Raw genomic sequence first — 15,082 nt, 5'->3', positions numbered from 1 at the left:
AGGAAGGCGACCTTAGAACATGTATAGACTACCGCGCACTGAATCAGATAACCATCAAGAATCGATACCCACTGCCTTTGATCCCAGAACTACTAGTCCAGGTGTAGGACGCTTGTATATACACGAAACTAGACCTTCGGGGGGCATATCATCTGGTACGTGTCAAAGAGGGTGACGAATGGAAGACTGCTTTTCGCACCAAGTACGGACTACTTGAGTACCAGGTGATGCCCTTCGGACTATGCAATGCACCAGCAGCCTTCCAGTTCTTCATGAACGATGTCCTCCGAGAGCTTATCGACGTGGGGAAGGTGGGTTGACACTCAATTCCACGGGTGGTTAATTCCTCTTCTACTTTGCAGAAGAATATTCTTGCGAGCCAGACAAACTAGGCTTAGCGGGCCAGTCCAGTCAGTCATCTCGGCGCTACACGTCACGCTGGTGGAAATAACAGCGGCCCAGTTCCGGTCGACGCCCCCGTGGGAACCAGGTGAGCGTAACAGTTTGTCTACCGACCCTCGCAATCACCGCCTTTTTCAGGTTTTCGTCCGGTCAGCTGCCCGTATGAATGGGAAGGGATTTGTTTTTAAAACGGGTCCCTTCACGCCTCGAATGCAGTCTTGGGTCAATTAGACTACCATTGTCCACGGGAAGCTTCACAGTCTACTCAGCTGAATGGCGAAGGACTCATGATATTGCCGAAGACCTAGAGTTGCTTCGTGTCGACGGTCAATAGGTGTCTTATTTTAATCAATAATCAATGGTTTATAACATCCTCTGCTACCAAATGTAATCGAGGTCCGAGTGACCTCTGACGGGCCCATGGGATCAGAGCTCTCCCTCGAGTACCTTAAGATGAGATAGCTGCACCTTGAGGTGCATGGGGTGCGGGATTTTCTTACTCCAACACCAATCAATAAGGACAACTCAAAGGTTCAGCGAGGAGCCAGTCAAGTTCATCATTCTTTATTTTATGCCAAACTGATCACAGAGCACAAACAGCATCGTTGTCAGGTACACAAACTGGCCCCCGAGCTCAAAATGGGGCTCCCTCTTATAGCAAGTCAGAGGGAGCATCCAGCTCCCACTTTCTCTACACACGTCTAGGCAAAACTCCTTGTTAACATTTGCTCAATGGGCAATTATTTTTAATTTATCTAAACCTTCAAAAATAAAATACATTTTGGCACACATTCTAGCTTTTTCCCTGGTGCTCTGCCCAAATATGGTTGATGCAGCTGGACCCCTTAGATAAGTTTCCAGACACGGCCCAATTAATTGTCTGGTTTCAGCACATTCATCTAATTTCTGACAGCATGGTAGCCTTGAATGTTTCAACTTCAGAATTACCTCATAATACACGCTCTGAACCATTACTTCATTTCACTCATTTTAGGAACATTGTCTGTTCCCTCAGTAAAAGGCATTTGTCAGAGCTCTTTTCTGTCTGTGTATAGGAAAACCTTAATATGAATTCTGTACTTTGCCTACTTACTAAACCATGATAAATACATTTTCGACTTTATAAACATGACATCTGTTAGAATACTAATATCCCATACCATTATGAACTGTTTTCACATAATTTACAATACTAAATCATTCTATACTGATTTTTCTGCTCAGCTTTAAGTGGGGGGGTTGCCTCCACTGCATTCAGTTGTTGGTACCCTATCTTCATCTCAGCTCCCCCATTACAGCGTCCTAATGTCATGGCGATGGAATGTTGTAAATCATTAGTGACGTGTACAGAGCACATGATTACCCATGTTTGTAAATTGGTACGTCCACTTGAAGTACGTAAGTGTGTAGCTTCCATTAATATAGGATGACAGGAAGCGTCTTCTTGTCATGGTGATGAAATACTGAAATTCATGCGATCGAGTCACGTGTATTCATCAGTATTGTTAGCAGAGAAACCCTCATGGTAATCGAGGGTTGATGCAGCATGGTAGCACGCAGAAATCATGGTCAAATACAGAGACTGTGAGGGAGAAAAATATAGCATGCTTTCGTGTATAGCAGGAATCATTCATTTGGAGTACCGATGCAATGTAAAGCAAGTGAAGTCCTCCCATATATGAGGGAGACAATTCTATTGAAGTGCCTATTGATACTCTAGGGCCAAGTATCAGGAAAACAAATCCGATCCTACAACAGACAGAACCCACATCTATCTGCTGTATATCTGGACCCCTAATAAAGTGCATTATAAACCATGTGTAGGCTCAAAAGAGCATGCAAGGTTGCTCTTTATCTTCTAAAAGAATATATTGAAGTATGTTCCTATTGCAACACTCATGAACTCCAGATTCCAAAGAGTCATTAATTTTCAAACATGTGAAGAGAATTATGGATAATAGGAATCCACAACAATTAGTCAACAATTAGGGGAAACTTAGATAAAACAGTTGAGTGAAAGTCCTCATTTAGACCTTTGGGATGTACTGTATTTAGGAGGACAATCCAATACATATCACTTTGAAAGAGTAATGTATTGTAGTCGCTGCCCCTAGGCGGTTTTCTCACAACCTCCAAAATGTTGAATTGTATTTGAGCAATAGATTGTCGCAATGCTCCAAAGTGTCTGGCCACCTGGGATTTAACATTATTGCAGCGGATGTTTGATTTATGTTCGGTCCAGAGTTCACATGCAGAACGTGCTGTCTGACCTATGTATAAAAGCTTGCAAGGGCATTTTATACTGTAGATAACTCCTGTTGTTCTACAGGTAGCACAGGTAGCAAAGTCTATAAGTGGGATTTCTTTTGCCAGTTTGAGGATGCACGATAGAGTTGCCCTTAGATATGTTGTTACAGTGGCTATATGATAAGCAGGGAAATGTCCCACACGTCCTCCTTTCTTGTGCTCCCCCCACTGCTTCTCCTCTCGATCCTATAACGTCTTCTCTTGATGCCCTAATCTATCCTCCTTTGACATCGTGTCTTACTTCTGCTGTCCATCTTCTTTTCCAGCTCCCTACGTTCCCCTCTTTCTCCCTCTTCTCTCAATCTCCCTTCTTCCCTTTGACTCCAGACTCCTGTTCCACTTTCTATTTATCATATTTATTTTTATGATCTTGCCCCATCTTATCTCTGTTCCCTGATTTCTCTTTACTCTCCTTCCCATCTCTTTGTTCCCAATATCTTCATCTTCTAGCCATTCCTAAAGCTCCTTGTGCTTGTTCCTGGTTCCACTCTTTCTCCTTTCTTGACGCCAGACTCGGGAATTCCTCTACTCATGATAATCGTTCTTCTCCATCTACTCACACTTTTCAGCTTTGGTTGGAAGCTCATCTTTTTTTCCACTAACTTTTATTTTAAACTTTCTGTACAGCACGTCAGCGAAAGCGCTTTATAAATTTCAATGAAATGAAAATGAAAGATCTATTTAATGGTGATAGTTAGAGTTCCGGTTGTTGACTGAAAAGAAAGTGTCTTGAGCAGATATGTGTGTCTCTAATTGGTGGTATCTTTTTTCCTCAGGATGGAAAGGAAATAAAGCCAAGTCCAAACTGCCGTATCTACTCCATGGGACGACGGCGATTCCTACAGTTCAATCAGTGCAGCCTAGACGATGCTGGGACATACACATGTGATGCCGGAGAATGCAAAGCATCTGCAAGGCTTCAGGTCTTCGGTAGGATTTCAAACATGCATGTTATCCAGGAATGCCTTCATTGATTATATGTCTTTTAATATTTGAGGTATCGAAGTTGGATATAACTGGGAGAGGCTCAGCCGAATAATAAATGTCAAAATGCAGGCCATGCTGTTGTTATATGAAGGTGCCTTTTTTGTTGTTTTCTGAAACCCCTCACCTAGAGTTAATAAAGCAACCAGGATTGTGGGACCTGAGCTCAGAGAACTAAAAACAAGAAGATTGGATGGATTTACTCTTTTAGCCAGATAGTCCACAGTTGCAGGCCATAGCAGCTGTTAGAGTCCCACAAGCCAAACAGATTGCATAGAATGCAGACAATATTAGTCGTTACTGCCCACCATCTGCTAACTACAAATCTGAATCACAAATAAATCAAATGCAAATATTTTTAAATTATGTATTAAAGCACACATTTACAAAATGCTTGTAAAACCTACATGATTTAATGGTAAATAGAATAAATCCATCAAAGGTGCAGGCTTACAGGAGTTGCATTTAAAATTTCTGGGTTGAGTCTAATCAAGTTTAACAGAGAGGTGTTCCTATCACCAGGCACAAAAGTGCTTGTGTCGACCTGTTACAGTGTGCAAACAAGGCCCATCTAAAACCAAGTTCCAGACTGTTTTGGAACGAGAGTGATTTTTTAAAATTTAATATTTGCAATCACTACCACGTCTGAGGTCTCTTTCTTTCTATCACACACACCTCTCTTGTTTCTCCCTCTCACCCCTGTACTTTTGACGTTTCACTGCTATGGCTTTGGGCTCTCTTTATTTTAGTTTGACAAGAGGCTACTTTGTTCAAGGGAGGTCTGGTTTCTATACTTTTTTCTTTTTAAAAAAAGTTTTTTATTTTATTACCAACACACCAAACATTACAACTTCGAGGACATTTACATTCAAGTCTACTGCAATATAGTCAAACAGGTCTGGTTTCTATACTTAATGTTACACGCTATCCATTCCCTGTGCACTATCTAACGTACTAATGTCCAACCCTTTCCTTCCTATACTATAAAATCCATCCCTCATTGCCTTCTTTTATTTATTTGCAGGTCTTTCCTATCCGTGTTGTTTCTTTCCAGTACTTGGTCCTATTTAGACATTCCCTGAGCCAATCTTTATTTCCTTTCGTCTGGCTCTTCTCTGGCATACCTGCCCATACTAGGACCAGTGCCACTACATCTCCCCTTTTTCTCCTAACTTAATGCTCCCAAACTCTTCTTGAAAATGAACATTTTTGACATCCAGCACCCTGGTGAAATCTCCACAGGTTCATTAGCTATAGCTCTGCGACACCTGCAGGTCCAGAAGCAAAAGGTGCATACCACCCTGGAAGAAATAAGCAGACCACTCAAATGTATTTCCCGATGTTACACTATACCAATTCCCAAGGATTTTCAAGAACCAGTAAACCTCTCTTTCGAATGGATTGTGTCCTCCCACATATTCCTCATCTTGTGATAATTCATTATCTCCAGCTTTGCTGCTTCGGAACAAAAAGAATTCTCGGCAGAGGGCGCTGTGCTCGAGGTCGTGGCGTCAATTGTTCCTCGACGGACTCCATACTCTGTCGACGTCACCAATGGTATAAATAGCTCGAGCCGCGCCCGTTGCATCATTTCCGTTTTCCGATCGCTTTGCTATCGAGAACGGGGCACTTCTATTTTCGGTGAAGAAAATGTTGTCATCTTCAACTACCTTCGACACCCAAGACGGGTTCAAGAAGTATGTAGATTGTGGATCTAAAATGTCGATCACCGATCCCCACCGGATTTGTCTCTGGTGTCTCGGTTCCAGTCACCGAACCGACAACTGTGGGTCCTGTCAATCCATGACCGAGAAAGCTCTTCGTGAGAGGAGAGGTAAACTGTCGGTGGGGAGGTAGGCCTCTAAGAAGGCTATGTCAAAAAGACATAAGAAAGCGACTGATTCGAAGGAATCGGATCACCATAGGCACACAAAGAGATCTCGATCTAGGAGTAGATCGAGACACTTTGTCATCATCTAAAAAAATGAAGAGGAGACATAGATTTCCCTCATCATCATCTTCTTCTTGAGAGTCGACCGAAGAGATTTGATGTCCGACTAAATCGGATTCTCCCAGTAAGTGGGAAGAATTCCGCAAAAAGATGATGGAGGTTTTCGAGAATGCGGCCCGACCCCCTAGAGAGACCCTCGAAAAAGTCATACCCCTAAAGTCGCTCCATTGGACGACAAAGGGAAGTCCAAGACTACCATGGCAAAGACCGGTAGCGTCGAGGAATCTGAAAGAACTCGAGTCGACGTAAATCCGTCAAAGACTCTTCGAGAGTCGAGCACTTCTCCAGTGCCATGTAAAAAACACAAGTCGTCGACGACTTCGTCGACGCCCTCAGCGTCGATAATTTCGACTCCAAAACCAAAAACATCCTCGCCGCCAGTATCGAAGTCATCTTCGAAGTCTTCGAAGATCCCTTCGACAATTTCGAAGGATTTATCAATTCCTTCGACGCAGATAGTAGAGGAAGAAAGGAGATTCACTCCATTGCCCAGATCAGACTGTTTCAAGTCTATGTCAGCAATTTATGAAGAATCTGCTTCAGAAGAGGACAAAGTTACTCCTTTTGGAGTTTCTTATGGTACAAGAAAAGTTCCTGAGGAACTTATTGATCAGGAAGCTAGAATGAGAGACCTGAGTGATACTCTACATTTTGCCAGTGGAATTGACACATCCCCAGAATTAAGAGTTCGCCAGACCTGATCCTAGAGAGCATGCAGATGCTGGGTACAGGGGTCTTATAACTAGGGTAATTGAGTATATGGGTTGGGGTAATACTTCACCCATTTTTGAACAAGATGACATGATGGATATAATCATCAAGGGACCTCAGAAAGATCCTGTTCTCCCTTTCCACAAGGCCCATCAAAGGACTGTGGAGAAAAACTGGGAGAAACCAGAGAGTATTGCTGCTGCAGATAGCACTTTTCCAAGAAAATATAGACCAGCTGGAACGGATCCTGAATATTTGAATAAACATCCGACTCCAGAGAGTTTAGTCATTCAGGCAGCATCCACTTCAAAACAAACTGCTTATCCAACTATCCCTCCAGATAGAGAGGATGAAAAAGTTGATGCCTAGGCACGTTAAGTTTTCACATCAGGCAGTATTGCACTTAAGTCGGCAAATGTCACCTGTACCCTAGCCAGGTTTACCCATACCCTGTGGGACTGTAATTCGGCGGCGGCTGATCATATTCCGGAAGGCGAGGAAAGGGAAGGCTTCCTGAATATAGTTAAAAACGGGAAGGAGGCAATGGGGGAATGTCTCCAGTCTGGACTGGACACTGCTGATAGTATCAGCAGATCCATGGCTGCAAGCGTTGTGCTACGCAGATTTGCGTGGTTGAGGAAGTCGCAGTTTGCACCAGACGTGCAAGCTAGACTCCTCAACATGCCCTTTGATGGCTCGAGGCTCTTTGGCAGAAAGGCTGATGAAAGCCTAGAAAAACTTCAGACCTCGAAAGCGGCAGCTAAATCACTTAGCACCTGTTTGCCTCTAAAACCCTGTTCCGGCTCATCTTCCTGGAAGGGTCGTTCGTTTCGATACTACTCCTCTTTTGGTAGAAGAAGAGGACAGGCTTCTCAAAGGGGCAAAAGAAACTTCCCTCGTGGAGCACGAGGAAGAGGTGCAAAATCAGCCTCAGGAGTGGCATCTGTACCCTCAGCCACTCCTGCAGCCGCCTCCAAATCCCTCTGAGACCTTGTTGCACAAAACACCAGTGGGAGGCAGGATCTCTCAGCATCTGAAGGAATAGCGGGGCATTACCTCAGATGCTTGGGCACTGGAAACAGTAGCCCAAGGTTACTGTCTCCCTTTTCTAAAAAGGCCTCAGAATCATCCACCGGGAGCCAACTCCGCCAAAATTCCGGATCCGCTCCTGTTGCAGGAAATTTTAACCCTGCTAGAGAAAGGTGCCATAGAACTGGTACCTGTAGCGTAGAGGAACAGGGGTTGGTAATCCCCATATTTTCTCATCCCAAAAATGGACGGAGGACTGAGACCCATCTTGGACTTGAGAAACTTGAACAAGTTCCTCAGGAAGGCAAGTTCAAGATGGTGACTCTCTCTTAGATCCTTCAGGCTCTACAACTCCAAGATTGGTTGGTATCATTGGACCTTCAGGATGCTTACTTTCATGTGCCAATTCATCCAAAGCACAGAAAGTACCTGAGGTTCGCTATTGGCAATTCTCATTATCAATTTCGAGTTCTGCCATTCGGGTTGACCTCCGCCCTGAGGGTTTTCACCAAACTGTTGGCGGTTGTGGCAGCAAGTCTCAGGAGAGGGGGCATTCACATCTACCCCTACCTGGACGATTGGTTGATCAGAGCAAGTTCTCCAGAACAAGCTCAGGAACATCTTTCGATCACCTGCCATTTCCTCCACAAATTGGGCTTCTCCCTCATTTTCAAGAAATCCCACATGATACCATCCCAGAAGCTCCAGTTTATCGGAGCAGTCTTGGACACTTCCTCAGGAAAAGCCTCGCCTCCCGAGGTGAGAGCTCTCCACATCCAGCAGATGGTAACAAAATTCCAGAATGCCCAACGTCTACCGGCCTTCGATTTTCTCAGGTTGCACGGCCTCATGGTATCCTGCGTTTTCCTTGTACCAGAGGCCAGGTTGAGAATGCGATCCCTTCAATGGGCACTCAGAACTCAGTGTTCCCAGTTCTCAGGGAATATGTCGGATCTTCTGCAAGTCCCAAGCGCAGTTGCTCAGGATCTTCGATGGTGGGCTTGCAATGACAACATTCTTAAGGGAGAGTCTTTTTGGCAACTATGGCCGAAGATAACAGTAGTGACGGACGCCTCACTCATGGGGTGGGGAGCACACATCAATGATCTGACAATCAGCGGTCGTTGGTCTCCATCGGAGTCCAAACTACACATCAACCTTTTGGAGCTGAGGGCACTCAGACTAGCTCTGAAGGCCTTTCTGCCCTCTGTACAGGGAAAGAATGTCCTGATAATGACGGACAACACAGTGGCCATGTACTACCTCAACAAAAGAGGAGGAGTAGGGTCACTACCACTGTGCAGAGAGGCAATGCAGCTATGGTTCTGGGCAATACAAGAAGGAATCTCTCTATCGGCGATTCACCTAGCCGGAGAGAAGAACACGGCGGCAGATGCACTGAGCAGGCAGAGCACGGTCTCTCACGAGTGGGAGATAGCTCAGGAAGTCCTTCTGGAGATCTTCGCCCTTTGGGGAACCCCTCAAGTGGATCTGTTCGCCACTGCGATCAACCGGAAGTGCGATCAGTACTGCTCAAGGGAATTTCCTTAAAGAGGAGCTCTGGGAGATGCATTCGTAGTGGAGTGGAAGTTTCCACTGCTGTACGCGTTTCCCCCAGTCCCCGTGATTCCTCAAGTAATCAGGAGGTTGAGAAAGTTCTGGAAAACCATGATCCTAATTGCCCCGGATTGGGCCAGGAGGACGTGGTACCCGGACCTTCTGGACATATCCATCTGTCCTCCAATACGTCTTCCGCAAAGAAAGGATTTTCTCTCGCAAGAGGAAGGTCGGGTTCTCCATCCAGAGGTCAAGACACTCAACCTTCACGCATGGTTTCTGAGAGGTTGAGATACAAGGATTGGATCTTCTGGATGACGTAATGGAAATCTTGCTTTCGGCCAGAAGATCAGCAACAAAATCTTTGTACTGATGTCGCTGGAACAGGTTTAGTAGCTGGTTCAAAGACAAGGATGTGGACCCTTTTCAGTGTGGCACCCCAATGATGCTTTCTTTTCTATTACATCTAGCTAATCTGGGGCTCCAGATAGGAACAATCAAAGGATACCTTGCTGCGCTGTCCATTTTCAAGCACTCCTCGGAAGAGGTTTCATATTTCAAAATACCGTTAATCATTCAATTCTTAAAAGGGCTTACTAATGTATACCTTCCAGTATCTTTTCATGTACCAACTTGGGATTTAAATTTAGTACTAAAATTCTTGACTTGCATACCTTTTGAGCCTCTGCATTCATGTCCATTGAGGCTTTTAACTCTAAAAACTGTCCTTCTTGTGGCCCTATCATCAGCTCGCTGGGTTAGTGAACTTCAGGCTCTCTCATGCAAACCATCATATGCTATTTTTTATAAGGATAACCTTCGTTCTTACCAAAAGTAGTCTCGGACTTGCATTTGTCACAAAAAATAGTACTACCAACTTTTTATCCTCCTCCTCATCAGGGCAAGGAAGAGGAGAGATTACATATAACAAGAGGGCTCTTAGTTTTTACATCTCAAGGATGGCTAAACTGAGACAGGATGACCAACTATTCGTGGGTTATACTGGTCATAAATTAGGATTATCTGTAACAAAACAGACCATTTCCCGGTGGATCATATTAGCCATAGTTGAATGCTACAGATTAGCGGGAAAAGAACCACCAGATGGGCTTCGTGCCCATTCTACAAGGGGAATGGCTACTTCTGCGGCTCTAAAGAGGGGAGTCCCGGCAGCAGATATTTGTGCAGCTGCAACCTGGAAAACAATGCATACTTTTGTTAAACATTATTGTTTGGATACTGCCTCCTCTAATGAGGGTTTATTTGCCAAGGCAGTTCTGCATTCTGTCCACGAAAACTGAAATTAGTACTCCCGCCTCCAAAATTGCTACTGCTATGGGAGCCTATCACAAGATGAGGAATACGTGGGAGGAAACAATCCATTCGAAGAACAAGTTACTTACCAACTGTAACGTTCTTTCGACTGGATGTTCCTCCCACGTATTCCTCATTGACCCTCCCATCTTACCCCACAGTACCGTTTACGTTTTCTTACACTTTCCTCTCACGAAGAATGTATCGGTCATGGGGCACGCCTGGGTGTTCCTCCTATATGTTTCATCGAAAAAACAGAACTGAAGCGATGGGCGCGGCTAGATCTATTTATACCATTGGTGACGTCGACAGAGTACGGAGTCCGTCGAGGAATAATCGACACCACGACCTCGAGCACAGCGCCCTCTGCCGAGAAATTTGGTTTCCGAAGCTGCGAAGCTGGAGATAACGAATTATCACAAGATTAGGAATACGTGGGAGGAACATCCAGTCGGAAGAACGTTACAGTTGGTAAGTAACTTGTTCATCTCGTTTCTGGCCCTGTCAGTGTAACGCTCACCTGATTCCCACGGAGGCGCCGATCTGTTCTCGACTGCTATGACCTCTTCTAAGGTGATGCGCAGGACTCGGAAGACGGACTGGACCGGACCCCCAAACCTCGCCTGTCTGGCCGTAGAAGAATCCTTCTGTAGATGGAAAAGGGGATTAAATGTCTGCTGGATAATGTGTCGGATTCCCCCCTTCTCCCTCTCACTCCTCGAACCCCCTCCGCGATTCCCCGTAGAGTCTCACCTTAGAGTCTGAAAGGTCGAGCTCTCCATCCTGCTTCCGATGAAGGGGCGCGTTGATTTCCAGTTACTTCACTGGATCTCGGGTTTGGTGAGTATTCAACTCCGCTTGACTTTTCCGATATGAGGCCGTAAGTATTCAGTTGCAAAAGTTCAAGCCTTAATTGTCCGTTGTCCTTTTCTCTATTTCAGATGTAGGATGAAGAATCCGCGTAGAGGAATGGATTCGCCGAAGGTAACTCTGGTGAGTCTTTTTGATGGATGGTTCCCTTAGTGATCTTGCTTTCACCCACTAATGCGTGTGTCTTTTTCCCCTTAGGGGCCGGGGTACGGAAGTGCCAAAGAAGCGGCGCCGACCCGAGGTGAGGAAAGATTGTCCCAACAAAAATCAGGTAAGTCTTAAGGTGGAAGAATCAGGCCTTCCTCGATCTGTTCCTTCGCTCACCTTTGTTTTGTCTCTTTTTCTCCTTAGGCGCTGAAAGGCGACGAATGGTGCCAATGGTGGCTGAAGAGCCCGAGGGCGCCTCGTGAAGGTGAGTGGAACGCGGCGCTGCAGTGAGCGATGCGATGCGCTTCTAAAAATAATGTCTTTTCTCAGGATCGTCGGAGTGATGATTCCGGACTCCGGATGGAGGTAGGTAAAGTTCAATTATTTACCTTTCTCTCCTTTCCTTCCTTTTCAGGTGTTCCAGGTTGCAGGCGGGTGTGGCTGGAGCTAGGAAGCAGGAGCAGACACAGTGAGCGTCCATCTGCTAGATGCAGAACTACGCGAAGCGTGAGCTGCTGTCTGGGCGTGGTTTAAATAGCCCCCAAAGTAGTTCCAGGTAAGTATTCTTCCTCAGCCACGCCCGAGTGGTAAAATAGTCCCATAGGTAAAATAGTCCCTTTCAGACCTCAAGGAGGTCTGGATCCGGCAGCATGGTCTACATCAGGTAAGTCCATCCAAGTACTCCCATAATGAGCCTGGCGCCTATGGTGCCAGGACTGATGCCTTCTATGAGCCTGGCGCCAAAGGCGCCAGGACAATGTCCAAAGAGCCCCTATAAGGGGTTGCTGGGTCTCTTCCTGGGGACATGATGTCTGCTTTCGGGGACGCTGGCCCTGAACTGGCTTCCCGGGAGTAGGCATCATGACAGCACTCTCCCCCAAGGCCCCTCCCAAGATTGTTCCCTCCGGGGGCTTTGGTTTGTTTGGGAAGATCCGGTGGAATTTCTTAATTAATCGAGGTGCATGTACATGGTCACTGGGTTCCCACAACCTCTCCTGAGGCCCGTATCCCTTCCAATCGATTAGATAGAAAAGTTTTGACCTTAACATCTTTGAATCTAAAATGTTCTTCACCTTGAATTCAGGTTCTCCATCTATTTGAATGGGTTCTGGAGGCTTGATTAGTCTGGTTCAAGGTTGCACTGGTTTCAAAAGTGACACATGAAAAACAGGGTGAATTCGCATGTTAGCTGGTAAATCAAGTTTAACGGCCGCTGGATTGATTATGGCCGTAATGGAGTAAGGCCCCAGATATTTTGGATTAAAAGTTCGAGGTCCTTGAGCGATAAGTGCCTGGTAGCCAGCCATACTTGGTCCCCAATCTGGTACTGAGGTGCTTCACTCCGATGCAGGTCAGCATTCTTCTTGTATTTTCTCTTGGCTTGTTGTAAATGTGTAGTTGCTTCTTTGAAGGCGTGGGTAATTGTAGAATGCAGATGGTCCACTGCGGGTATTCCGAGGCCTTGAGGCGAGTCGAGGTCTGAGGTTCGAGGGTGATGCCCATATAAAGTATAAAAAGGACTTTGCCCAGTTCCAGAGTGTACCGAATTATTATATGCATATTCGGCTATCCAAAGAATGTCTTTCCAGTTACTTTCAGATTGCTGCAACATACACCGTAAATATTGCTCAAGGGTCTGATTCGTCCTCTCTGTTTGACCATCGGTCTGAGGGTGGTGACTAGTCGATAATCTTACATCGATTTGTGCCAATTGACAACATCTACGCCAAAAGTGGGAAATGAATTGGCTTCCCCGGTCTGAGATTAGTACAGACGGGAATCCATGTAAACGAACAATATTTTCAAGGAATTCTTTGGCTAGAACTGAAGCTGAAGGTAAACCTTTCAATGGAATGAAGTGGGCCATTTTGGAAAATAAATCCACAATAACAAGAATAGTGTTATATCCTGAACAAAGAGGTAAGTCCGTAATAAAATCCAATGACAGGGTGTGCCAAGGTGCTGGTGGAATGCCTAAAGGTTGAAGGAGACCGGCTGTTCTTTTCTTTTGGCCTTTATTTTGGGCACAAACACCACAGGACATCACAAATGATTTAACATCTTTTCGCCAAGAAGGCCACCAGAATTGTCGTTTCACCTTTTCTTCCGTCTTGGCAATACCGGGGTGCCCCTCTATTAGTGTATCATGATAACGAGAAATAACGAGCTCTTGTAATTCCTTGTGTGGCAGAAATAAGCGCCCTTGGAAATAAGGTAAATCATTATTTATAGTAAAGTCAGATCCCTTTTGTACCCAATCCTGTAAGTCTGTAGGGTCCAGGAGTTGTTTAACTCTAGCTTGAATGTCTTCAAGCGTTTGTAAAGAAGTCATGCCCAAAATTCTCTGTTCGGGAATTATCAGTACAGGTTCTGAGTTAGTATCAGTTTCTCCCATTCCTATTCGGGATAGAGCATCCGCTTTGCCATTCTTACTGCCAGGACGGTAGGTGATTACAAAATCGAATTCCGCAAAAAACAAAGCCCAACGGAGCTGTCGAGATGACTGAGCCTTGGCAGTCTTTAAATACTGTAAGTTCCGGTGGTCGGTGATCACCGTGATGGTATGTCTAGCGCCAAGTAGATAATGCCGCCAGGCTTTAAAGGCGGATTTATTGGCTAACAGTTCTTTGTCAGTGATTGTGTAGTTAACCTCGGGTGCTGAGAATTTTCTGGACCAAAATGCAACGGGATGCAGTTGATTAGTTTCGGGATCTCTTTGAGACAGGACAGCTCCCATGGCTAGGCTGGATGCATCAGTTTCGACGACATAAGGGAGATCTGGGCACGGGTGCTTCAATACAGGTGCGGAGGTAAATTTAGCTTTTAGTTCCTGAAAGGCCTGCTCGGCTTCTTCAGACCATTCGAAACGTTTATTTTTCCTTAAGAGCACAGTGATGGGTTGAACAACACGAGAAAATTCCGGGATAAACCTGCGATAAAAATTGGCAAAGCCAAGCATGCTTTGGACACCTTTCACAGAGCTAGGCGATGGCCATTTGAGGATAGCATCCACTTTCCGTGAGTCCATGCGGAATCCTTTAGGTGTCAGGATGAAACCAAGAAACTCGACTTCCGTGGCATGGAAAACACATTTAACAAGTTTAGCAAATAGTTTGTGTTGGCGCAATTTCTCGAGAACTGCCCTGACATGTTTTCTATGATCAGATTCCGAAGAGGAGTACACAAGAATGTCATCGATATATACGACAACACAAACGTTGATGAGTTCCCGAAAGACATTGTTCATGAAGTATTGGAAGGCAGCCGGTGCATTGCACAATCTGAAAGGTGGCAGCCGGTGCATTGCACAATCTGAAAGGCATCACCTGGTACTCGAATAGCCCATATTTGGTGCGGAAGGCAGTTTTCCATTCATCGCCTTCCTTTATTCGCACCAGATGGTAGGCCCCCCGGAGATCTAACTTGTTGTATATGCAGGCATCCTTCACCTGGTCAAGGAGTTCAGGGATCAAAGGCAAAGGGTATCGGTTTTTAACAGTTATCTGGTTCAATGCGCGGTAGTCAATACAAGTTCTGAGGTCGCCTTCTTTTTTAGGCACGAAGAATAAAGCCGAGGATGCAGGAGACTTAGACGGGAGAATAAAACCATTGGCTAGGTACTGATCTAGATATTGTCGTAAATGAAGATTCTCGGGTTCGGTAAGGGCATAGATCCTGCTGCAAGGGGGTTGTGCACCGGGCAATAGATCGATCTGGCATTCGTACGACCTCTGAGGCGGTAGAGTATTG

General features: G+C 45.3%; 1 protein-coding gene across 3 annotated transcripts in view; it reads left to right on the top strand.

Annotated features, from left to right (window-relative positions):
• Positions 1 to 15,082, top strand: part of OBSL1 (obscurin like cytoskeletal adaptor 1) — a 1,294,044-nt gene that overhangs the window by 1,182,667 nt on the left and 96,295 nt on the right. For all 3 annotated transcript variants that reach the window (XM_069616948.1, XM_069616946.1, XM_069616947.1), the window contains one exon: positions 3,486 to 3,639. In XM_069616948.1, coding sequence (XP_069473049.1) covers positions 3,486 to 3,639 — 154 coding nt within the window. The remainder of the gene's footprint in view (positions 1 to 3,485; positions 3,640 to 15,082) is intronic.

The sequence above is a fragment of the Ambystoma mexicanum genome, chromosome 9 (genome assembly GCF_040938575.1).
Source record: "Ambystoma mexicanum isolate Mex_15411 chromosome 9, UKY_AmexF1_1, whole genome shotgun sequence".
Lineage (NCBI taxonomy): Eukaryota > Metazoa > Chordata > Amphibia > Caudata > Ambystomatidae > Ambystoma > Ambystoma mexicanum.
Note: the sequence above shows the minus strand (reverse complement) of the source record. Positions and strands in the feature narration are given on the sequence as shown.